Here is a 25,315-nt window from a genome sequence, read left to right on the forward strand (position 1 = left end):
TTGAGAGCCCTTCCTGGCACAAAGTAACAATGTGGACGCGATCGAACCGCGGCATTGACCGTCTAGGCACCGAGAAACCTTCATCAATAGTTTACGCCGGGAAAGCCTACAGTGTGAAACAAGATTCATTCTACCAAATGACTTTCTTCCATTGCACCATAGTCCAGTCTTTATGTCTTCGGCATCAGGTTTCCCCCTTTTTGCGCATTTTCATCACTGGCATGTAGCTCTGAAATTCCAAATCGACCTGCAATTCCCAGCTTATGGAGCTTCCTTCGTTTGTTTTCGGTGCTTACAAGGTTAGGAAGTGTGACATTCAGTTCTGCAGTGACTTTTGCAGCTGTCGTCGTCTTATTTCTCGTCACAGTCCTCTTCAGCGGCCGTCTGTCTCCATTACTCAACAAAAACTTTCTCCCGCGTTATGACTTTGCGGATGATCCTCGTTTTCAAGAAGGGACGTCGAACAGATGTGCAGATCTATAGACCTATATCTCTAACGTCGATCAGTTGTAGAATTTCGGAACACGTATTATGTTCGAGTATAATGACTTGTCTGGAGATTAGAAATCTATTCTGTAGGAATCAGCATGGGTTTCGAAAAAGACGATCATGTGAAACCCAGCTCACGCTATTCGTCCACGAGACTTAAGAGGGCCATAGACACGGGTTCCCAGGTAGATGCCGTGTTTCTTGACTTCCGCGAGGCGTTAGATACAGTTCCCCACAGTCGTTTAATGAACAAAGTAAGAGCATATGGACTATCAGACCAATTGTGTGATTGGATTGAAGAGTTCCTAGATAACAGAACGCAGCATGTCACTCTCAATGGAGAGAAGTCTTCCGAAGAGAACGTTATTTCAGGTGTGCTGCAGGGGAGTGTCGTAGGACCGTTGCTATTCACAATATAAGTAAATGACCTTGTGGATAACATCGGAGGTTCACTGAGGCTTTTTGCGGATGATGCTGTGGTTTATCGAGAGGTTGTAACAATGGAAAATTGTACTGAAATGCAAGAGGATCTGCAGCGAATTGACGCATGGTGCAGAGAATGGCAATTGAATCTCAATGCAGACAAGTGTAATGTGCTGCGAATACATAGAAAGAAAGATCCTTATTCAATTAGCTACAATATAGCAGGTCAGCAACTGGAAGCAGTTACTTCCATAAATTATCTGGGAGTAGGCATTAGGAATGATTTAAAATGGAATGATCATATAAAGTTGATCGTCGGTAAAGCAGATACCAGACTGAGATTCATTGGAAGAATCCTAAAGAAATGCAATCCGAAAAAAAAGAAAGTAGGTTATAGTACACTTGTTCGCCCACTGATTGAGTATTGCTCACCAGTGTGGGATCCGTACCAGATAGGGTTGATAGAAGAGATAGAGAAGGTCCAACGGAGAGCAGTGCCCTTCGTTACAGGATCATATAGTAATCGCGAAAGCGTTACGGAGATGATGGATAAACTGCAGTGGAAGACTCTGCAGGAGAGACGCTCAGTAGCTCTTTTGTTGAAGTTTCGAGAACATACCTTCACCGAGGAATCAAGCAGTATATTGCTCCCTCCTACGTATATCTCGCGAAGAGACCATCAGGATAAAATCAGAGAGATTAGAGCCCACTCAGAGGCATACCAACAATATTTCTTTCCACGAACAATACGAGACTGGAATAGAAGGGAGAACCGGTAGAGGTACTCAAAGTACCCTCCGTCACAAACCGTCAGGTGGCTTGCGGAGTATGTATGTAGATGTAAATGTAGATGATATTTTTGCACATCTCCTGTATGCGGTAAAAACATGCGATCGATGCCTCTTGAATCACCGATCACTTCGGCTGCCTTGCTTACGGAACGATCTACCATACGAGCACCGACAAATCGCCCACGTTCGAATTCATTAAGCTCCGATGTAACGCACTCACAACACAGAACACTGTTCTGACCACCACTGTCCACCCCCGGTAGCTGAGTGGTGCCGGCACGCTAAGAGAGCTGGTTGGCTTCTGTAATAAAAAACTGAGTGGAAGGATCAACAAACGAACTGTAACGGATGTCATGTGACGTCCGCAACGACAAAAAAAAAAAAATAGCGGGTTAGAATGTCAGTCCTAAGGGCCCGGGTTGGATTCCCGGCTGGGTCGGAATTTTCTCCGCTCAGGGACTGGGTGTTGTGCTGTCCTAATCATCATCATTTCATCCCCGTCGACACGCAAGTCGCCGAAGTGGAGTCAAATTGAAGACTTGCACCCGACGAACGGTCTACCCGACGGGAGGCCCTAGTCACTCGACATTTACATTTTACCACGACTGCCACGTGCAAAATATTAGGGACATTGCACAGGTGCCGTTCGTGGTGAAATAAAACAGCAACCTGCATCCTTTGCTAGTAGAATCATTTATATTCTAACATGCATTTCTCGCAGTGCTTTCATACTTTTTCCCAATGTATCCATTTTGATGGGATAGCGATGTTAAAACCTACTTGAAGCTTTCTGGTCTCTGCTGTGCATATAGAATATGTGGACATGTTGTAACATTATGTGATTGCCTTATCATTTTACATCATTCACTAATCGAGCAGTCGCTCGGCAACAGCTACAGTTAGCAAATAATGTTGCGAGAATGTAAAAGGTGAACGTCCTGTGACGTAACGTGTTTATTGTCGAAGCGCCGTAAGAGATGCAGTGAGTTACTGACTTTGAAAACGGCGGCGCGAAAAACGGACAGAAGAAAAACACTTTTACCCATTCTTTTGATGTACGAGATATTCTCGATGAACAGTTACTCATTTTTCTCTTGTCTCTTGTAACTTGTGTCGGACGCGCATGTCTTGCCGCCGTATTATTATTGTTCAAAAATGGCTCTGAGCACTATGCGACTTAACTTCTGGGTCATCAGTCGCCTAGAACTTCGAACTAATTAAACCTAACTGACCCAAGGACATCACACACATCCATACCCGAGGCAGGATTCGAACCTGCGACCGTAGCGGTCGCTCGGCTCCAGACTGTAGTGCCTAGAACCGCACGGCCACTCCAGCCGGCATTATTATTGTTAAAAATAATATTATTTTAGTGTAAAGTAAAGTGCAATACTAAAAGTGCAATACTGCATAGCAGTAGATTTATTGTGCGACGTGTATGTGAAAACGTCGAAGGAATTATTTTCATTACGAGAAGAGAAGTGCCAATCAAAACGGCATCCATGTTAAATCCTTCATTGCAGTGTAAGTTCATCTATTAATTGCCATAAATTCAGAGTTAAATGGAATTGGCGTGTGGACTATTTATTTAGTAATAGAATCTATGTCTCACTTCTTCATGAAGTTATTTAATTTTCTTTATGTTTCTGCCAAATAGAGAGTTCACAGTCACGAATTCTTTCGTCGAAATCGGACGGAAGTTGCACGCGGCGAAATACTTTCTCCGCGCCATATTCTACTGGTAAATGCATGATAAACTACTGTCCCTTAGGAAATTCATGTTGAGCTACCAAAAAAAAAAAAAAAAATATATATATATATATATATATATATATATATATATATATTTTGAATAGGCATTTACTCTCCTCTGCAATGCACTGATCAGACGATCCAACAAGAAACAGCCGCACAAGGTCGGCGTTCGCAAATATATTTCCACCGCTGATTATAGCTATATGTTACAGCACAAAAGTAAACATATTGTTATAATTAGCGACTACGAACTGGGACATTTATAACTGTATGTTTATGTATACACATTACGTAAACATATCGTTATAATGTCCTGTTGAGGAATCGTCGTATCGGCACGGCAGTCATTGAGCTATTTTTGTGCTCGTGCAAGCTGCAATATTGTCAACAACACTACTACACTGATACCACCGCTACGCAGTTACGACGAAAACGAAGGCCTGTGGGAGGTTGCAGCACGCGTAGCAGGAATGGTATTAGGCAAGACAAGTGAGTCAGTTACTCACTAACGGCTAATGGGATGCATAGCTATTACAGTCTATCAGACACAATCTGAAGACACAGCGGCGCCAACGTCCTCGTATTTCGGCGCTCACAACACTCAAACCAATTTTTTGGTTCAAATGGCTCTGAGCACTATGCGACTTAACTTCTGAGGTCTTAGAACTAATTCGCCCGTATGCGACGACCACTGGCGTAGTATCTTTACCTTTGCATTTTCCTTCTCCTTCGTAATGGGTCTGCGGATACTGGAGCTACACTCTTGTCCCCCTGAAAATCCTCAGCATGCAATTCTCCCCCCCCCCCCCCCATTCCGATTGATCCCGTCTCCTAAATCAACCAACCAACCAAGCAATGAGCAAACAAACCTATGTGGTTTCCTTTTTCTGAATCCAGGTGAGTGTATACTGCCCAAAGTGGTGTTTTGGTAACTTCTCCCGTAATCCCATTTTCCTCACAGGTTTAAAAATCCATATTATGTCACGCCATAACAACGATCCAGGGCATTCATGTAGATTCCTTAACCTGTAAGCTGTGTAAAAACGTATTTGTCATAAACATGATTATCAAAATAGTGCTTATCGTTCATTCTTCACATCAAATTTGAACTATGTGGTACAAGTATGGAGTGCAACAATTGCAACCGACACCACAGAAAAAGGTATAAGGACTATTTTCGGTGCTAAACCTAGAGAATCATGTAAAACTTTTTTCCAAAATTAGATGTACTTGTATTAAAAGTAACACCATGTATATGGTGTCTGTTCTTTCGTATATGAGCAAAAAAACAGACACCACATATATAATTATGGTCAGGATGACCAATTGATCACTTCAGTTCGGATGCACACCATGCTTGAAGTCTTACAGGAATCTGCAAATTCCATGAGTAATGAAGATAATGGGCACGGGGCACTACATCAGTAGTGTGTGGATATGTTGAGAATTTGGGTCTGATGGAGGTGTGCTAGGGTAGTCCGTTCAGTTGCAATGACCACTGTGTCCGGATGGCGCTGGCGCAGTGGCCAGCGCATCTGCCTAGTAAACAGGAGTCATGGGTTCGAATCCCAGACCAGCACTAATACTCAGTTCACCCCATTGATTTAAATCAGTGCCCACTGGCAGCTAATGTCATTAATTCCTTGGTGTCTTACAAGTAAAACTGCTTGTGTAAGCAATAAATTCAAACTTAAAGTGTGTCCAACAACAGCCTACTACAAGACAAAAATTTAGATACCATTTATATAGCTTTATACGAAAAAAATGCACTTCATACTGGGCATTGAGCACTTACAGTGGAATAAGTTTGAACATTAAATATACAATTAAGAATAATTTTGACAGTGAAGTTTTTACAATTTAGTTCCATACCTTTTAGAAATATCCTAAAGTATTAATGTCAATCATGTATATTTCAAATACTTAAGCTATCTTGTAAAATGGGTGTTTGAGTAATGAATCATACACTTCAACTTTGAAAATACTATAGGGCAATGTCTGAGCATGTATTGGAAGTTTACTAAAAAGTTTTAAGCATGTTGTTTTGTGTGAGTTTGCAGTCTTTCTGAGTCTGTGTCTTAGTATAGTATAGTATAGTATAGTATATCAAGTGTGGGTCTGAAGTCTTTTAAAGTCTGTGTCTTAGTATATCAAGATTCAGTATGCCTCTGGTACTGTGAAGGTGTATCGTCTCTCTGATGGTGGATTCATGTTTGTTGTTTTTAACATAAAGCAACACTGTGTATATGCATAGATTAACAATAGTTTATAATTTCACTGACATTGCTGGAATGCCCCCATAGCCGTAGGATACGTGCAATTGAAATAGGCCAAAATATGCAACCTCCAGATACTCACCAGCGATTATGTCCATCAGTTTCCACATGAGATAGCCTACTCGTGCTATTCTCTTGCAGACATGGCTCATATGTTCCTCCCACTTTAATTTCGAGTCACTGTGAAAGCCTAACAGCTTTATTGATTTGCTTTCCACAGCTGTAGCCAGACCCAGAATTAATTATTGTGTTTTAACAGGATTGTATATGAGTTAACTGGAAAAAAAACTAATTCATTGATAGTTCTAATTTTTCCTGTGTTGCCACATGGAGTTCTGTCATGCCATGGTGCATGCAGAGCAGTGTTGTGTCATCTGCATAACACATCATGGAATCTACTCCTACATGGTTAGGCAGATTGTTAACTGCAGTGATGAACAGAAAGGGACCTAGAACAGAGTGCTGTGACACTCCTGTCCAAACTTCCTTCAAAGAAGATCACCTGTTCTTCACTGATACGAACTGCTTTCTGTTGCTTATATATGACTTGGTTACATCTAAAGATGGGTTGTGTATGCCATAATATGCCAGTTTTGTAATTAGAGTGTTAAACGGTATACAGTTGAAAGCTTTGCTGAATTCACAAAATACAACTGATACTAGATCCTTATGTTCAAATGCAGTTAACATCTGGCTAACAACTACAGTGATGGCAGTAGTGGTATTTTTGCCTGTTGGAATCCAGACGGTCTGTTCCAAAATAGCTATTTAGCTGGATGTACATTAGATTCTCAGAAACTTTGGAGAAAATTGAGCCAATAGAAATTAGTGGGTAGTTTTGGGGCAGATGCTTACCTCCCTTTTTAAAGATTGGTATGACTTTAGCAATTTTGAGTGCATCATGGACAACTGCAGATTCTAAACACATACTGAAGATGATAGAAAGAGTTGGAAAGATGAGATGTAGTATTTTTGTAATCGCATAGTTGGAGAACCAATAACAGTCCATACTTCTGGAGTTTGAGAATCCTGACAAGCTTTTACAATATCCTTGGGGGTGACTGGATTCCATTGGAAGGCATACCCCTTAGGTGGCTCAGTACCAAAAAGATCTAAAGCATGTGCCATTTTGTTTAATTTTGTCTTTCAGCTTGCTCACAGAAGTTATAAAGTACCATAATCATTTACTTCCTCATGGTCCAGTGCTGCATCTTGTGTGTGGTTTTGGGACTTTTCTTCTCTGATTATATCCCAAGCTGCTTTACATTTGTTGGGAGCCCATTCATGTAATGTTCACTTGCTAGTTTTTTGCCTGGGGTCATTTTGTCTTTATAGCTCTTTTTACATTGTAAATAAGCTCTATATGAGGTGTCATCCAGATCAGACTCTTGTTTACAAGAATTTTTTTATGTTCTGTACAGTCTGAGCATATCTTTCCTAATATGAGCCAGCTCATCTGTATACTATTTGAGCTGCTGCTTTTTCTGTTTATACTTAGGTCTAATTTTAATTAATGGTGAACAAGAGTACCATACTTCAGTGAGTGTTCTCAACAAAATAATCAAACACTGTATCCCCAGAGCCCTTACCAGGTTGTGTGTTGTGTACAAAGTCCTAGCTAACATCAGCTTTCTGGCCTCTTATCCATGTAGCATTAGGCTTGATTCTGGCTGATGCGTCTGACTACAGATCGCAGCAGACTGTTAAAATTTAGGGTTCGTGGTCTGCTAGTGCATCACTAACAAGTCTGACATCACACATATCTCTAGTAAAATTAACTATGCTACTGTCCAAGCACGCATCAATCCATGTGGGAGCTTTGAAAGGGCTCTTTAACCGATCGAGAATTTTGCTGTCTCATACAACCTAGGGATTCGGACACACGGTTTACATTTGTTCCTGTCGAGTCACTCTGGTGCAGACCATTTGTCTCAAGGTAAGTCAGCAGTTTCTTAATTGTATGATTTCTAAGTAATGTCGGTATATACAATGTGGGAGTGTATATACCGAATCTCGATTGATTCATCCGTCCTATCAAGTTATGAAGCAGCTTCTAAACCTATAGAACATAAACCTTACTCAAATAAATAATGTAGCTTAAGAAACATAAAAAAAGTCTTTCATCAATGAAGAATAAGATACAAATGTTAAAAGAAAAGGAAACCTGGTGCAGTGGAACTACTTATGACAACCAACAATGGTGTTCTCCAAGCACTCGTGTAGGCTTTACAGTTTCTAATTCAGATCGAGCGCGCAAAAATACAGTAGCAATGGCTGCCAAGGCGAGCCTCCTGAATCAGCTGTTGAGTTTTTTTTTTATTTGCGCCGAGAATGCTGAGATCCCCCACTACTGACGCACTTGGCTAGTGAGCGTCTTTGTTCGAGCTGTTTACGCAGTGTGATAGCATTCCTAGCGCGAGTTTCGGAGAGGAAAGTTGACGGTACTGGAACAGCTCAGTAGAAAGTGAGTACATTTCCTCAGTGTCAACGATTGTTGCATAGTTCAAGCAGTGAAATGAAAGCCTGATTTGTTGACAAAACCGCGCAAGTGGACATAGCCGATCTCTAACGAGTATGTGACTATACATAAATTACAGATTTTCCCATTCGCCGTCTTTTAAAAAAATTCCATGTATTTGAGTCGAGTACCGAGAGAACTAAGAAATCTGTCAGTTCGATATTACCTTTACGCAAAAAGTTAACAGAGTGATGATCTTGCCGAAATATTTATATTTACGTTTAGTCGTGGATAAGGCTCACATGGCATATCATGGCAGGCTTGAGAAATGATTTAACAGATAGGCTACTGGAAAGTTTTGATTATGATATAATTTTATTGCGCTTCTAAATTCAATTTGGCCGATTTATTTCCCCTTCATTGTATCGCCACTCTGAAAATCTATTGCATCTCATCACGAATATCGAAAACTACAATTTTTTTAAGTAGCCCAGGCACTTAAGAATCTGTATCGGTATAACAGTTAAACATTTGGTAAGGGTTACTTCAGGCTGATTCCATTCACAAAAACTAGTTTCATATCACGTCGTTACTTGAAATCGTTAAACGTTCTTTAATACTTTTGAACTGAGGTAAGCCAGTTATCATGTGTGCAGGTTCTATCTGGCTGCAGTATGTAGCCTCATTAATTTCATCTCCCAATTACACTGAGCTAGTATTCCAAGTTGTGTTTTATAGTTCTGTAAATAATTTGTTCTGCATCTTATCCTCAGTTTCTTAGCTTGACCTGGGAATTGGGATCTGGTGCTGGATGTACCAGAAATCAAGCTTACACAGCCATATCACCTTGTAACTGTAAATTGGTGCACCTCCAGATATCTGCAGTAGAATTCCATCAGCGACTTCCTGATTGCGCCGCCCAAGGCCACTGCATTTTTCTGTTCTGTTTGTACTGACATTCAGTTCTCTAACAGTGGCATGGGTGTTGGTGCAGAAGCCTTAAACTAGTTGGGAACTTCTTGTGGAAAGCATGTAATCACCTGTTGCAGAATCTGAGTGAGTAGAATGTTGTTCAGTCAGCACCAGTGACATGATGAGACCTGTCTATTTTAAATCCTTAATGTCATATGGTATATCAATTTGGAGAAAACTAATTTAGGGAAAAGGAATATTTGGGGCTGCAAAAGTGAGCTGTCAGGTGATTAAATGGTGCTAATTCACAAATATTATGCAAGTCTGTACTTACCAACAGGGGAAAAAAAAAATCAATATGTAGTTTGAGAAAGAAAGTTCAACAGGCCCTGCTGGTTCTATCCGTCCCATCTTCACATTTCAGTTTCCCTCTTTACCAGATATTTGTATTCGTTATTATTATTATTATTATTATTATTATTATTATTATTTATTTTACTCTAAATTTACCAGTATTGTATGAGATTAATTCTTCTGTGAGGTATAGGCCTATACTTACCTCTTGAAGAATACAACTAAAACAACCAGAAAGATATATGTATTCATTACACTAGATAAAAAATCAGTAATGTCATATGTGATGAGGAATTTGAAACTTTCAGCACAGTATAGAAGTTTGTATAGGAAGTTTAAAAAAAGAGCAGTTGACCACACACTGGATAATATGTACCCAGCAGAGCAGTTCTTAATGGGAGGGAACCTTCACGGCAAACAGTAGCTGTGAAGAAACTTCTACAAAACCAGAGATGTCTGCATAATAGGTGTAAAACAAAGTGTTGGACTGTAAATAAAGAGATGTTGAATGAAATGCATTTGGCTGTCAAGAGAGCAATGCAATGCATAATGCCTTCAATGACTACCGTAGCAGAATATTATTAAATGATACTTCACAAAGCCCAAAGAAATTATGTCTTTCTCTATAGCTTGTCTCTTTTTTTTCATCAGAATTTCTAACATCTTGCACCATTTGACACTGTCAAACACTTTTTCCAGGTTGACAAGTCATGTGAATGTTTCTTGATTTTTCTTTAGTCTTGCTTGCTTCAATTATGAACTGCAATGTCACAATTGCCTGTCTGGTGCCTTTACGTTTCCTAAATCCAAATTGATCATCATCTAACATATTCTTCAATTCTGTTTTCCATTCTTGTGCATATAATTTTTGTCAGCAACTTGGATGCATGAGCTGTTAAGCTGATCGTGTGATGACTCTTGTATTTGTCAGCTCTTGCAATCTTGTGAATTGTGTGGATGATGTTTTTCTGAAAGTCAGGTGGTATATTGCCAGACTCTTTTACATTTTACACACCACCTTGAATAGTCTTTTTGTTTCCACTTCTCCCAGTGTTTTTAGAAATTTGGTGAAATGTTATCTATCCCTTCTATCTTATTTGATCTTAAGTCTTCCAAAGCTATTTTAAATTTTGATTCTAATGCTGGATCCCCTCTCTATAAATTGATTCCTGTTCTTCTTATTTCACGTCATCAGACAAGCCCTCCCCCTCGCAGAGGCTCTTTCCAGCTATCTGCTACCTCCTCTGCATTTCACAGAGGAATTCCCATTGCACTTTTAATATTATCATCCTTGTTTTTAATGTCACTGAAGATTGTTTTGACTTTCCTATATGCTGAGTCAGTCCTTTCAACAACAATTTCTTTTTCCATTTCTTCACGTTTTTCATGCAGCTATTTTGCCTTAGCTTACCTGCACTTCCTATATATTTCATTCCTCAGCAACATTTGTTTCTGTATTCCTGAATTTCCGTGAACATTTTTGTTCTTCCTTCTTTCATCGATTGACTGAAGTGTTTCTTCTGTTACCAGTGGTTTCTTTACAGTTACATTCTTTGTATCCATGTTTTTTTGCCAATTTCTGTGATTACTCATTTTAAAGATGTCCATTTCTCTTCAACTAAACTGCCCACTGAGATATTCCTTATTACAGTACGTATAGCCATAGAAAACTTAAAGTGTATCTCTTCATTCATTAGTACTTCTTTGTATAGTGATTCTTCCTGAATAGTTTCTTAAACTTCAGCCTGCTCTTCATCAGTATTAAATTGTGATCTGACTCTATATCTCCTCCTGGGTATGCCTTACAATCCAATATCTGATTTTGGAATCCTTGCCTGACTATGATGTAATCTGAAACCTTCCCGTATCTCCTGGCCTTTTCCAAGTATAACTCCTCCTGTTGTGATTGTTGAACAGATTATTCACTATTAATTGTTGGAACTTACTACAGAACTCAATTAGGCTAGTCTTTCTCCTGTAACCCTTTCTTTTATTCCTTCCCCTACACCCCATTCCAGTCACCATGACTATTAGATTTTCATCTCACATTATGTAATGAGGTACCCATTCAGTATCTTCACATAATGTCTCTGTCTCTTCATCTTCGGTTTGCAAAGTCAGCATGTATACCTGAACTATCGTTGTCGGTTTGCTGTCAATTCTGATGAGAACAACCCTATCACTGAAATCTTCACAGTAACACACACTCCGTTCTACCTTCCTATTCAGAACAAACCTTTCTCCTGTTACACCATTTTCTGCTGCTGTTGATAATGCTCTGTGATCATCTCTTCTTTCCATTTCACTTCAGTGACCCCATTGTATTTAGATTAGCCTTTGCATTTCCCTCTTCAGATTTTTAAGCTTCCCTACCACATTCAAACTCCTGACATTCCCTGCCTCAATGTTCGTTATTCAGTCTTTTTCTCATGGTCACCTCCCCCCTGGCAATCCCCTATTAGAGATCAGATTTGGGGGCTATTGCGGAATCTTTTGCAATGGAGAGAGCATCATGACACTTTTCCAATTACAGGCCAGATGTCATGTGGATACACATTATGTGTCTTTAATGCAGTGGTCTTCATTGCCTTCTGCATGCTCATACCATTGACCATTGCTGATTCTTTTGTCTTTAGGGGCAGTGTCCCAACCCAAGGGCAAGAGAGTGCTTTGAATCTCTGTCCGCTCCTCCACCCTTTTTGACAAGGCTGTTGGCAGAATATGAATGACCTTATGCTGGCAGTCTTTGGCCACCAATGCTGATCATTATTCAAAATTTAAGTGGTGGCAGCTTTGAACCCGGGACTGAAGACGTTTTGATTACTGATCAAAGATGTTACCCCTAGACTACAGGTGCGTATAATTAATTGTTAATATTATGAGGAGAAGAAAAATTGTGGTAGGAGCGGGAATTGACCCAGAGACAGCAAATTGCCAGTCAGTGCACATGACCATTCTAAACTTGCACTATATGTGACATACACTTTAAAAGAGAAGTAATGACTTGGTGTGTGTGGAAAACGAAGCACTCATAGTGCCAGAATGGATGACATCGCATCAGAGCATTCACAATAAAAAACAGACAGCTGCATCCCTTGTATGAGTTGATGGTGGTGCGGCTGACCAGCATTTCAGCTGTCGACACTGGTTTTTAGTTACCGCAGCGAGAGCTCAACAATACGTGGTCTTCGTCTGTTTTATTTGCATACTAGAAAGCATTCAAAGAGAATGGCATAATTTTAGTGTGATTTCTGGCTCACACCAAAAGAGAGGTGGCACAAGTTTAGTACAATGTTTACAGTGTGTTGTAGCACATTAGCCTATGATAACAGGTGGCCACTATGTAAGCTGGTGAGAGGCCAATAAATGTCACTCCAGTGATCTTTCTCCTTTCAAACCGTCCTCTACACGTTGCTTTAGATGAGTTATTTGTGCTATACAGTTTCTTTGTAGCCAAGTAAATAATAAGCTACTAATAGCAGCTAAACAACAGCTGTGTAGTAAAATTGAGGAGCCAGCTCATTTCTGTTCAGAATAGCAGATTCTTACTAATTTATTTGATTAAATTTAGGTGGCATTAGTATGAACAGCATTAAGAATCATAGTGATAGCTTATTGTTAATACAGTAGACATATGAAGTTTTTATGGTGTCTTTGCGATATTGTAATGTCCACCTTGATTCGTTAGACGCCCCTGAGGGTTTCCATTCTGATGGGATCTGTGAAACAGCAATGAACGAGTGAGTGAACAAATGAACAAACAAATGGGGAGAGGAGGCGGAACCTTCTTGCAGTGTGTTGCTGCAGATAGCAATGGAGTATGCTAACATAGCTGTCTGCATAGAAAAGCTGTTGTTACGGTCCAGCATTGCTCACAGTGTCAAGGAGACGCTGAAGGTGGATCAAATATAAATGTGATGTTATTTAAATAATATTTAGCGTCCCAGAGCGTCTTTAAGTGGCCAAAGGAAACAAAAATTGCAGGGTGACAGGTCTGGACTGCAGGAAGGATGATCGAGTTGAGTCCAGTGCATTTCCTGTAGTTTGGAGAGCGTTAGAGCTGCAGTATGGAACTTGGCATTGTCATGGAGGATTACGGCCTCTCAATTGGTTGGTTTCGCCTTTTGTGGCAAAGTACAGCCCTAACCAGGTTCGACAGCATCGATTGTGCATAGCTCGTGCAAAAAAATCAATGAGCAAAATGTCTCGCCGGTGTAAGAAAATGGTTACCAGTTGACAGCCAAGTCTTGGCTTTCACAGCGGCTGTCTCCCCTTTCCTCTTCCACTTTATACTGGCTTCTTTTGACTCAGGAGTGAAGTGGTGGACCAACATTCATCCCAGATGATGACTCAACTAAAAAATGCATCACCTTTCTTCGCAAACTTGCTGTAAGCCTCTGACAGACCTCCAAACATCTCAACTTCAGATCTCTGATCATAATGCAAGGGGCACATCTCGCACAAACTTTACGGGACTTTGGCATTTGTGATCATCGCTTGATAGCTCCCGTAACTTTTTCAGACCTGTTCTGCAGTTGCGGACACACTTGCCCATCAACCTTCTTCAGATATGTCTCAAACTGTGTAAACGTTTCCGTCCTTTATACTGGCCTGAGGATGGTGATGGTGTTCCTGGTTTTCTACTCATTTCATTCTTCATTGAATTCTTTATGCCAGGCAAACACATGAGTCCTTGACAATGTTTAGTCTGTGAACTGTGCAGTCAATCTCTGAAAGATTTCCATCACCTGAACACCTTCACGAGCAAGAAATTTCATAATTATGCATTGCGCAATGAAGGGGTGCATCATGAGCTCTATTGATGAACAGGTTGGAAGTGTGGAGGGGCTAGCTCTCCCCACTCCTAATGCACCCCTTCAAAGCATAACAGAAACGTCGGCCCAGTCCTATCAACTGTAGACACTGAGAAAGAAAAATCTTGTTTGTATTTGTGATTCTCTCATACATTTCATTACCTGCAGATGGTTAGTGGAGTGGCATGCACAGAACAGTTCAACGTTTGTCTGCCTTGAGATGATGCACACTGTACTCTCCATTGTAGTATAAGGATCTAAATTTTTAGCTATGATATCTGTGCCTCGTTTCATAAGACGGTTGCTTTTCCAGACAATGGCAGCCCACATGGCATGCTGCCTGCTGATGGCCACCCTGGTGGCGGTGGCTTCTGCTGATAAGTACTACGGCTACCCCGGCAAGCCGTGGGACGGGCACGCGTACGCTGCGGAGAAGTACCAGCAGTACGCTACGCTCTACCAGCAGCAGGTGATGGGCACTGGCCCACCACCTCACACAGAGGTGGTGCGCATGGCGCGCTACATCGTCCACAATGTAGGTATGTCTGATTCCTACTATCTGCTGACTCCAGTCCATTCCCGTTTGTACAGGGCACATTGCTATATGAAGATTCAAACTTTAATATGGGGCAGTTGTTTACACCCATCAAAAAAAGTTTTGCATCACCTCAGTTCCCAGGACTGCTGAAAATAAGAGGTTGACTGTGGATATTTTATCACAGACACAGTCTCTTTGACTGTTCAGAGATGTCACTAAACCTGCCCAAGGACGTAAACAACCATGCATGAGCAGCGTCTATTAGACGGAGGGGGTCCGACAGCCGATCCGTTCCAGTCATTCCACCAGGAAGGAGGTACATGGCTCCTGTTGTTGTAGATCAACCATGACTATATGGTCAATACCGCGGTTCGATCGTGTCCGCATTGTTACATTGTATCCAGGCATCTCAGAGTGAACCAAAGAGATGTTGTGCGGACATGGAGGAGAGACAGGGAGACGAGCTATCGATGACATGCCTCGCTCATGACACCCAAGGGCTACTACTGCAGTGGATGACCGCTACCTTTGGATTATCGTATTATGACTCAAACTGTGTGCAATTGGCGGCTTGATGCTCCATCTTTGCAACCACGAAACCATGCAGCGCGGTACAGATGGGCCCAACAACATACCGAATGGACTGCTCAGGATTAGCGTCATGTTCTCTTCACGGATGAGTGTTGCATACATATCCTTTCAACCAGACAATTGTTGGAGACGTGTTTGGAGGCAACCGAGTTGGGCTGAATGCCTTAAGACACACTGTCCAGTGAGTGCAGCAAGGTGGAGATTCCAGGCTGTTTTGGGGTGGCATTATGTGGGGCTGACATACGCTGCTGGTGGTCATGGAAGGCATCGTAATGGCTATACGATGCATGAATGCCATCCTCCGGGTGATAGTGCAAGCATATTGGCAGCATATTGGCGAGGTATTAGTCTTCATGGCTGACAATTTGCTCCCCTATCTTGCACATCTTGTGAATGACTTCCTTCAGGATAACAACATTGCTTGACTAGAGTGGCCAGCATATTCTCCAGACATGAACACTATCGAACGTGCCTAGGATAGATTGGAAAGGGCTGTTTATGGATGACGTGGCCCACCAATCACTCTGAGGGATCTACGCAGAATCGCCATTGAGGAGTGGGACAATCTGGACCAACAATACCTTGATGAACGTGCAATGGAAGAGAACATGCTTCTGGTTATTAGAGGTACCGGTGTGTACAGCAATGTGGACCACCACCTCTGAAGGTCTCACTGTATGTTGGTACTACATGCAATGTGTGGTTTTCATGATCAGTGAAAAGGGCGGAAATGGTGTTTATGTTGGTCTCTCTTCCAATTTTCTGTACAGGTTCCGGAACTCTTGGAATCGAGGTGAAGCAAAACTTTTTTGGTGTGTGTATTTTCAAATGATACAGAATAAAAACATGTTTCAATGTTTTATTGTCCGTCAGAGTAGTCACCAGATTTGGGTATAACACATCTGAAGCAAATGCCACAAAGTGCTTCCTTCCTTAATAGTATCAGGTCAGTCAACAAGGGCTTTAGTTTTGGGGGCTTGGTAGATGCAGCACTTCCTAGCTGCATCAATGGAACAAATTGGCCACAATGTGTGCTGTATGTACACAAGCATTGTCCTGCAAAATGATGGGTGGGTTCTGCAGAAAATATCACCACTGTTTTCTCAAAGCTGGTCAGGGATTGTGTTCCAAAAATAAGTAGTAATACAGTGCATCTGTGACTGCTGATGACACTGTAATATACAGAAAAGTATCATTGTTGAGTGGGTGTAGAAATATACAGGATGACTTAGGATTTCTGTTTGGTATGATGAATGACGGCTTGCTCTAAATGTAGAAAAATGTAAGCTAATGCAGATGAGTAGGAAAAAACAATCCTGCATTGTTCTAATACAGTATTGGTGGTGTGCAGCTTGACAAGCTTATGTTGATTAAATACGTAGGGAGAACATTGAAGAGCAGTATGAAATGGAATGGGCACATAAGGATGATGTTAGGGAAGACGAACATTTGACTTTGGTTTATTGGGAGAGTTGTAGGAAAATGTAGCTCATCTGTAAAGGAGATGGCATACAGAACTCTTGTGTGGCCCATTCCTGAGTACTGCTCTAATGTTTTGGGTCCCCACCATGTCAGATTAAAGGATGATATAGAAGCAGTTCAGAAGGATGCTGCTAGAATTACCATATTACCCCTAGATTCAAGCAACACATGAGTGGTATGGAGATGCTTCACAAACTGAAATAGGAATCTGTGGAGGGAAGACGATGTTTTTGTGAAGCACTGTTGAAAAAATTTGGAGAACAGGCATTTGCAGCTGACTGCAGAATGATGCTACCGCCAATGTATGAGGGCCGTTCAGAAAGTAACCTCCGGTTGATTTAAAAAAAATACACCAAGTTAAATAAAAATATTTTAATATATACACCTTACAACTACATCTTTGCACTATTTTTCTACATAGTCTCCATAGCGATTGAGGCACTTATCGTATCTCTTCACAAGCTTTGAAATTCCTTCTGCATAAAAATCACCCGCTTGTGCCTGGAGCCAGCCTGTGACCGCATCTTTGAGCTCTTCGTCGTCATCAAACCGCTGTGACCCGAGCCATTTCTTCAAATGCATGAAGAGGTGATAATCACTTGGCGCCAGGTCTGGGCTGTAAGGTGGATGGTTGATAACGTCCCACTTGAAGGACTCGAGAAGGGCCGTTGTTCTGCGAGCAGAGTGAGGACGGGCGTTATCGTGCAAAAAAACGATACCGGAAGTCAGCATACCACGGTGTTTGTTCTGTATAGCCCGTCGTAACTTTTTTATTGTTTCACAGTACACGTCTTGATTAATGGTCATACCACGTTCCATGAATTCAACCAACAACACCCCTTTGGCATCCCAAAACACCGTTGCCATCAGTTTTCTGGCAGAAAAATCTTGCGAGGCTTTTCTTGGTTTGGTAGGCGAATTTGAATGTGCCCACATCTTTGATTGTTCTTTTGTCTCAGGGTTCATGTACTTAATCCAGGTTTCGTCACCGGTCACGATTCTGTTTAACAATGGTTCTCCTTCGTCCTCATAACGTGACAGAAAGTCTAATGCAGAGGCCATTCTTTGAGTTTTGTGGTGGTCGGTAAGAATTTTGGGCACCCATCGTGCACAGAACTTACGGTAACCCAATCTTGCTGTCACTATCTCGTACAAGAGAGTCTTAGAAATCTGTGGAAACCCAGTAGACAACTCCGACATTGAGAAACGTCGATTTTCACGAACTTTTTCATCAACTGTCTGAACGAGTTCGTCAGTCACCAATGATGGTCTACCACTCCTCTCTTCATCATGAACGTTTTCTCGTCCACTTTTAAATAAACGTACCCATTCAAGGACAACTCCTTCACACATAACTCTTGGTCCGTACACGGCACAAAGCTCACGATGAATAGCTGCTGCAGAATATCCTTTGGCTGTAAAAAACCTTATGACAGCACACACTTCACATTTGGCGGGGTTTTCTATTGCAGCACACATTTCAAACTGCCACAAAAACTAAACTAGCGCAGGTACGACGTTCACTCGACCACGGCTTGATGCCGACTGACCTGTTGAGTGCGTGAACGCACAGATGGCGTCGCTACTCCCCCACAACCCGCACTGTGACCAATCGGAGGTTACTTTCTGAACCGCCCTCGTACGTTTTACGTAAGGACCGTGAAGACAAGGTAAGAGAAAGTAGGGCTCCTATGGAGACATATAGACAGTCGTTTTGCTGTTGCTCCATTTGTGAATGTAATAAGAAAGGAAATAACCTTTAGTGATACAGGATACCCCCACCAAATTAAACCGTATAGTGGCTTGCAGAATATGGATGTAAATGTTGATTGACAGGGAATGGTACGTGTTAGGATAACACCATCACAGCCACACATGAGAATCACTGTAACTTTCACATTGCTGGGGTTTTGATGGTTTTTTACAAGGTGTACAACTTTGCTTCCTCCATTTTTTCCCCAACATTTGAGGCTTTGATGAAACAAACGGGTTACACATGTATCATTCAAAGTATTTTCCATCACTAGCCACTACTTTCTCCCATCTTTCGAGCAGTGTACGAATCCAGCATCAAAAAAATTGTTCAGCTTTTGAAGTGACCCACGAATCGATCCAATTTGTGACTTCTTTGTGAGATCAGAAGTGTTGGTCAGCCAGGCCATGCACCATTGATCTAAACAGGTGATAGTCAGAGGGAGCAATGTCTGGAGAATATGGCAGGTCGGGTAGGACTTCCCATTTTAACGTTTCCACGTATGTTTTGACCTCTTTTGCAACGCGGGGTCGAGCTTTGTCGTGCTGCAAAATCACTTTATCGTGCCTCTCGCTGTATTGCGGCCGTTGGTCTTTTAATGCTCTGCTCAGACGCATTAATTGTGTTCGATAACGAACACCTGTGAACGTTTCACTTGGTTTTAACATCTCATAGTACACGATGCCAAGCTGGTCCCACCAAATGCAGAGCATTATCTTGGAGCCATGAATATTCAGTTTGGCCATTGACGTGGAAGCACAGCTGGGATAGCCCCGTGATTTTTTGCATTTAGAGTTATCATAATGAACCCATTTTTCATCCCCGGTCACAATGCAATGCAGAAATCCCTTCCATTTTTGCTCTGAAGCAACTGTTCACAAACGTACAAACACTGTTCAACGTCTCTTGATTTCAGCTCACATGGGACCCAAGTTCCATCTTTCTGAATCATGTTCATAGCCTTGAGACGTTTTGAAATGGCTTGCTGTGTCACTCCCACTGATCGTGCCAGTTCTTCTTGAGTTTGACGTGAGTCTTCACTCAGCAATGTTTCCAGTTTTGCATCTTCGAAAACATTCTCTCTTCCACCACTATGCTGGTCTACGATGTTAAAATCGCCGTTCTTGAAGTGTTGAAACCACTCACGACATGTTCTTTCACTAATAGCGCTCTTATCTTACGTACTTGAGAGCATTCAATGAGACTCAGCCACTGTTTTCTTCATATTGAAACAAAACAGTAACACCTCCCGCAAATGTCGAGAATTAGGCTTGTAAACTGACATTTTCAATCAAGCACATATTTATGATGCAGACACAAATCGACTAATGTTTGAATGATGATATGTTGACCGAGGTCCAAGCTAACTGCCTAATGTCTGTGATCTGTTTCTTTTGACCGCTACTTACTGTTGTTGTCATCTACCGGCAAATGGCGGAAGCAAAGTTGTACACCTTGTAGTTATCATAGTGACCCAAATGACACCATTCATTTGATTGCCGTTTCAGATGTGTCTCATATCATTTGGCTCATGTCTGATTCAGCATAATGATACAGCATAAGAAAGCTTCTCCTTAGCATTCATAGTGTTGCAAATGGGTATGACCATCATTGTGTCATAGCTATTTCTGCATTTCCATCAAATTGAGCAGAACCCATTGTGAAACAGTTTTTCTCCTGCCCTGGAGTTCCTTCAGTATATGAAGCACAGTCATATGCAGTAATCCTGTCATTTGGACCAGCTCACGAAACATTTGGTGTTGATCTCTGTCCAGTAACATGGTGAAAGCAGACACTTTTTTTTCACTGACACAGGGATGACCTGGCAGACAAATGTGTCTCACATTTTGTTGTACCTCGTGCAGACGTACCTTGCCAACATTCTGCAAGGTAATGCAGATTGCACGCAAGTCTCTTCTTGATGTTACTGTTGTGCTACACATCCTTTGGCAAATTCAATTTTTATCCAGTTTCATTGTTCTTGTTTTAAGAACATTGTGACAGCACATTAGATTGTCTGCTACGTGAAGCTCTGTTGTTCGCAATTAAGGCTTCCTTGCAACATTTTAATTCGTTTTTAAAGTAGTGCAAACACTGCTGTGTTCTATTTACAACATAAATATTTTTTTACCTAACCAGTTACCTCCAGGTAGAATAAGCCACTTAAAAGAAAAGTTCTGTAACTACAACTTAAGTTTCAACAAAATTTATGATGTATTTGTCAGACACTTGGGTTGCAACATACATGTGGCACTGTTTGAAATTTACTTAAAAATGGGGCAAGAAAGAACACTGTAAGCCACTAACCAGATCTTCTGTAATCTCCGTTGCATCCTCGGTAGCACGTCTTATTCCGTATTTGATGATTGCTAAAAAGATGTACACATAATCACAATTTTGGTTTCACTTTTTCAAACATTTTTTTTATCCTATAATAATTCATTATAGATAACTGCACCGTCTGAAAAAAGCCTGATTTTATTATTAACATTGTCTTCAAGGTCATTAATATACAACATGAACAGCAATTGTTCCAACACACTTCCCTGGGCCATACCTGAAGTTACTTCTACATCTGATGATGACTCTCCATCCAAGATAACGTGCTGTGTCCTCTCTACAAAAAAAAACCTCAATCCAGTCACAGATTTCACTCGATACCCCATATGATTGTACTTTTGACAATAAGCATAGGTGCGGTACTGAATCAAATGCTTTTCAGAAATCAAGAAATGCTGCACCTTCCCAGTTGCCATGATCCAAAGCTTGAGTATGTCTTGTCAGAAAAGTGCGAGTTGGGTTTCACATGATCGATGTTTTTGAAATCCATGGTGGCTGGCACTGAGGAGGTCATTCTGATCAAGAAACACCATTTTGTTTGATCTCAAAATATCTTCTAAGGTTCTATAACAATTCTATGTCAGGGATATTGGATGGTAGTTTTGTGGATCACTTCTGCTACCCTTCTTGTAGATAAGTGTGACCTGTGTATTTTTCCAAAACTGGGCTCGGCTTTTTGTTCGAGAAATCTATTATAGATTATAGTTAGAAGAGGGGCTAACTCAGCTGTGAATTCAGTATAGAATCTGACAGGAATTTCATTGGATCCTGGAGCTTTGTTCAGTTGTAACAGTTTGAGCTGTTTTTCAACATCACTGACACTAATGCGTATTTCATTCATCTTTTCAGTAATACGAGGTTTAAATTGGGGCAATTTTCCTGTGTTTTTCTTTGTAAAGGAACATTTGAAAATGGAGTTAAGCATTTTAGCTTTTGCTATGGTACTCTCAATTTCAGTTCCTATCTCATTCGGTAGGGACTGGACACTAACTTTTGTGCTGCTAATAGGATTTACATACGACCAGAATTTCTTTGGATTCTGTGAAAGATCACTTCACAATATTCTGCTTTCACTTTCTGTACCTATTATGTGAGCTTTGCTGCTTTTCATGAGTGCTTTAAACTGTGGCACTTTGTTGTGAATGTTTTGGCACTTTACCATTAGGATTTTAATACTCTCACTTGTGGGAGTCATTTATTTCCATCTTACACTAATGCTTCATGGTTTCCTACAGCTATCATTATCTGGATTGGACAGAGTGTTGCCTAATCTAAATTAAAAAACAAAAAACAAAAAAAAAACAAAAAAACAAATCTTGTGTGCACTGCGCACAGAGTCAGCTACCTGAGTAACAGCCTGTGATGTTAGTCCAGTGGACACATTATTGGATGCTAAAGGACTAAGATAGCAGTTCCGAATTGGAACAAGTTCAGCACACTGAAATGTTTGTACATATTAGTGCACAGGTTGGGTTAGGCGTGGTCAGCTCAGTCATGCCACTGTGTCTTTCAGAGCATACAGTGAGGAGGAGTTAATGCTGTTTACTTTATTTAGCACTAAGGCTGACAAATTGCGAGGATATGTATAAACTGTTTGATTCGCTGAGGTTGTTTAAGTTTTAAATTGCTATCTGAGTGTTTCTAGACCATGATGATGTCTCCAGCATGAGCAGACAAAAAGTTAGGCACAGAAATGAGTTGTGCCACAGCCTAATGTTCATACAGCTAAATTCACAAAGAACGGTAATAGTGGCTGTGAAAGCTCGCATTGTATGATCGAACCAAACTTTCTCCATTCGGTTATGATGGCAAAGCTGCTCCCCAACCAGGTGTTTCGTCTTGTAATAATTTCCGGGTAGGCAGCTGGATCCCGTCGACATTCTGCCACGATATTTCGGCCCAGAGACGTCCGGCCATCATCAGGTGAGTACGCAACTACTGAAGAGCCCAGGTGCAGTCGCGGTATTTATGCCAGATCTCCTATGCCTGTGATGTTAGTCCGATGGACACATTATTGGATGCTAAAGGACTAAGATAGCAGTTCCGAATTGGAACAAGTTCAGCACACTGAAATGTTTATACGTATTAGTGCACAGGTTGCGGGAAAATTTCAGAAGTCACAGGTGTTTTGTATTTGAAAGACTAGTGGAGGTCAGGAACAAGTCGGCAAGATGCCAACTGTGACGTAGCACTCTTTTTTTTTTTTTTTTTTAAACTACAGGTATGCCCACACATACTGCAAGCATGACCTGGTGTCCACCTCTGGGTCACTTGGAGTGGTAGTATGTCAGTCATGGAAAGAAGCCTGAGGACCTGACCTATGCGACAACAGCGCTCGGCTAGTGGCATCTGACACGTGATACAACTCTGTCGGATGCAGCTGATGCTGACTCAGCAGCTGTCACAACTTTTCTGCTTGGCTCCTGTATCGACTTGCAGAGTGTGACATAGTACTGGGGCAGCACAAGTGGCTCCATACTCCGGACTTCAGCATACGAGCAGCAGTCGATGAACAAGCAATAGCTGCTGAGCAGATGAATAGGTGGATGTTCCGGTTGCCGAATGGCTCAAGTGAATGATCCCTGTGATGGGTCCCTGGGCCCCACGACTCTGTCCGGTGCTGGATACCCCCGGTGGTTGGATGGGCACATATAAATAATGTCTTGTGGCCACTTGTTTTACTGCAGCTGGTGGTGGAATTATGAAGCGAGGTTGATGCACTGCTGACTTGGTGCCCTGTGTGTTTAAGAGTGCTGCGAGGCTGTTGTATTAGACGACCACAATATTATTGCTCCTGAACTTGAGGGCACTTCAGTCGACTCGTGTGTTTATCTATGCGGTTGAAGCTGATAAGAATGTGCTCTGTTATTTTAACAACCAGACAACTTGTTCATGAAGGTGTTAGGTGTTCTATAGTGTATACAATAGTTGAAAAAGTTGATGGAGTTTTTGTTTACTGTAATGTCGTCAGGTGTTCCCTATAATGGCCATGGGAGACCAAGTGCAATATCATCATAGTTGGGTAGTAAAATGGACAACAGTTCATGCTTCAGTGTTGTTGTCATCTGTGAGGAAACTGCAACAATAGCCAATGAAAGTAGGTTATACATCTGTGCTGCAACAATAAAGACTCGTGAATCTGCTTGTCTGTTTGATAACGAGAGGACAGGAACAGGGTTAACCAGTATTTTGAAGAAGAATGGTCAGTCTTAGATTGGAAAATCTGTCTTATGTATACAAGGCTGTGAGTCTGCCATGAAATTTCCAGATAGCCAATGTCAGTTCTGTTAACTCCTCGCAGACTCAAAGATGTCAGAATCATCTGGAGATAAAAGGAAATAGTACACAGTCTCGCAAAAAGTCAATGAGTTAGGCCTGCTCCTGATGATCTACAGCTACCAGAGGTAGTGAGCATGAGGAAGTGATGTAGAGATTGCAACACATGAAAGTGAGAAATAAGATCTAATATCACATGTAGTCTCTGCAAAGTGCTGGTATGTATCCATCCTTGCTTAGAAAAAATTACTAGCTCTTAATTTATGAATAATTAAATTTATTGATACAGCAGTACTATTTTTTCTCTTTTTGTATAGATCCTATTCCATTTACTCAAAAAATGGAACTCTATATATGTTCCATCTCAAATCTAGGGACACACGTCATAACAAACTGAAGGCATTGCTTTGTTGCTGTAGCTATCTGTCTCTTGCTGTCTACAGCATTTGGTTGTAATTTTTGCAGTTGATTCAGTTGAATGCATTGAACTATTAGACATGCAAATTAAATGAAATTTCCAATAACTCCCCCACCCCACCCCTCCTCTTTTAAATTTCTTATTTTGGCAAGTGCATGTATAGTTCATCTCCCATATTGAGTGATTTATGTGCATGTTTCCTTGGTAGAGCCTTGGTCATTATTATGTGGTGTTAACTTAAATGCAGTCAGTTGATGGAACAATGTAAGATAATGCACTCTGTGCCAAGTTAACATCTTCCAAATGAACAGCTTTGTTTCTGTGCCAAAGCCATAAAATGAAATCTTGCACCTGAAAATAACCTTACATTTTGTTTAGCAGCCAAGTTAATTAAAGCTGTGAGCTTTGTGTGTTTCTAACACAATGACTCCAAAAATTGCTGCCAACCAGATTCTTGGGCAATTGTATGACAGTATTGGCAAGTGCTCTCTCGCTCTCGCTCTCTCTCTCTCTCTCTCTCTCTCTCTCTCTCTCTCTCTCTCCAATAGGCTCGTGCCTGGTAAACCACTGCAGTGTTCAAACCAATCTTGGGAATGCATACAGCTTTATTTTTTTAGTATGTTTAAACAAGTAAATTGTGGAAGT

At 41.2% G+C, this 25,315-nt stretch overlaps 1 protein-coding gene across 2 annotated transcripts in view; it reads left to right on the top strand.

Annotated features, from left to right (window-relative positions):
• Positions 1-8,044: 8,044 nt before the first annotated feature.
• The window catches only part of LOC126215132 (protein CREG1), a 46,073-nt gene continuing 28,802 nt past the window's right edge, over positions 8,045-25,315 (top strand). Inside the window, exons 1-2 of one of the 2 annotated variants that reach the window (XM_049941795.1) lie at positions 8,045-8,198; positions 14,586-14,811. In XM_049941795.1, coding sequence (XP_049797752.1) covers positions 14,589-14,811 — 223 coding nt within the window. In that variant the 5' untranslated portion in view covers positions 8,045-8,198; positions 14,586-14,588. Of the gene's footprint in view, positions 8,199-8,284; positions 8,307-14,585; positions 14,812-25,315 lie in introns of those variants that run through there. The other variant, XM_049941796.1, reaches the window with a different exon arrangement.

This window comes from Schistocerca nitens, chromosome 12, assembly GCF_023898315.1.
Source record: "Schistocerca nitens isolate TAMUIC-IGC-003100 chromosome 12, iqSchNite1.1, whole genome shotgun sequence".
Lineage (NCBI taxonomy): Eukaryota > Metazoa > Arthropoda > Insecta > Orthoptera > Acrididae > Schistocerca > Schistocerca nitens.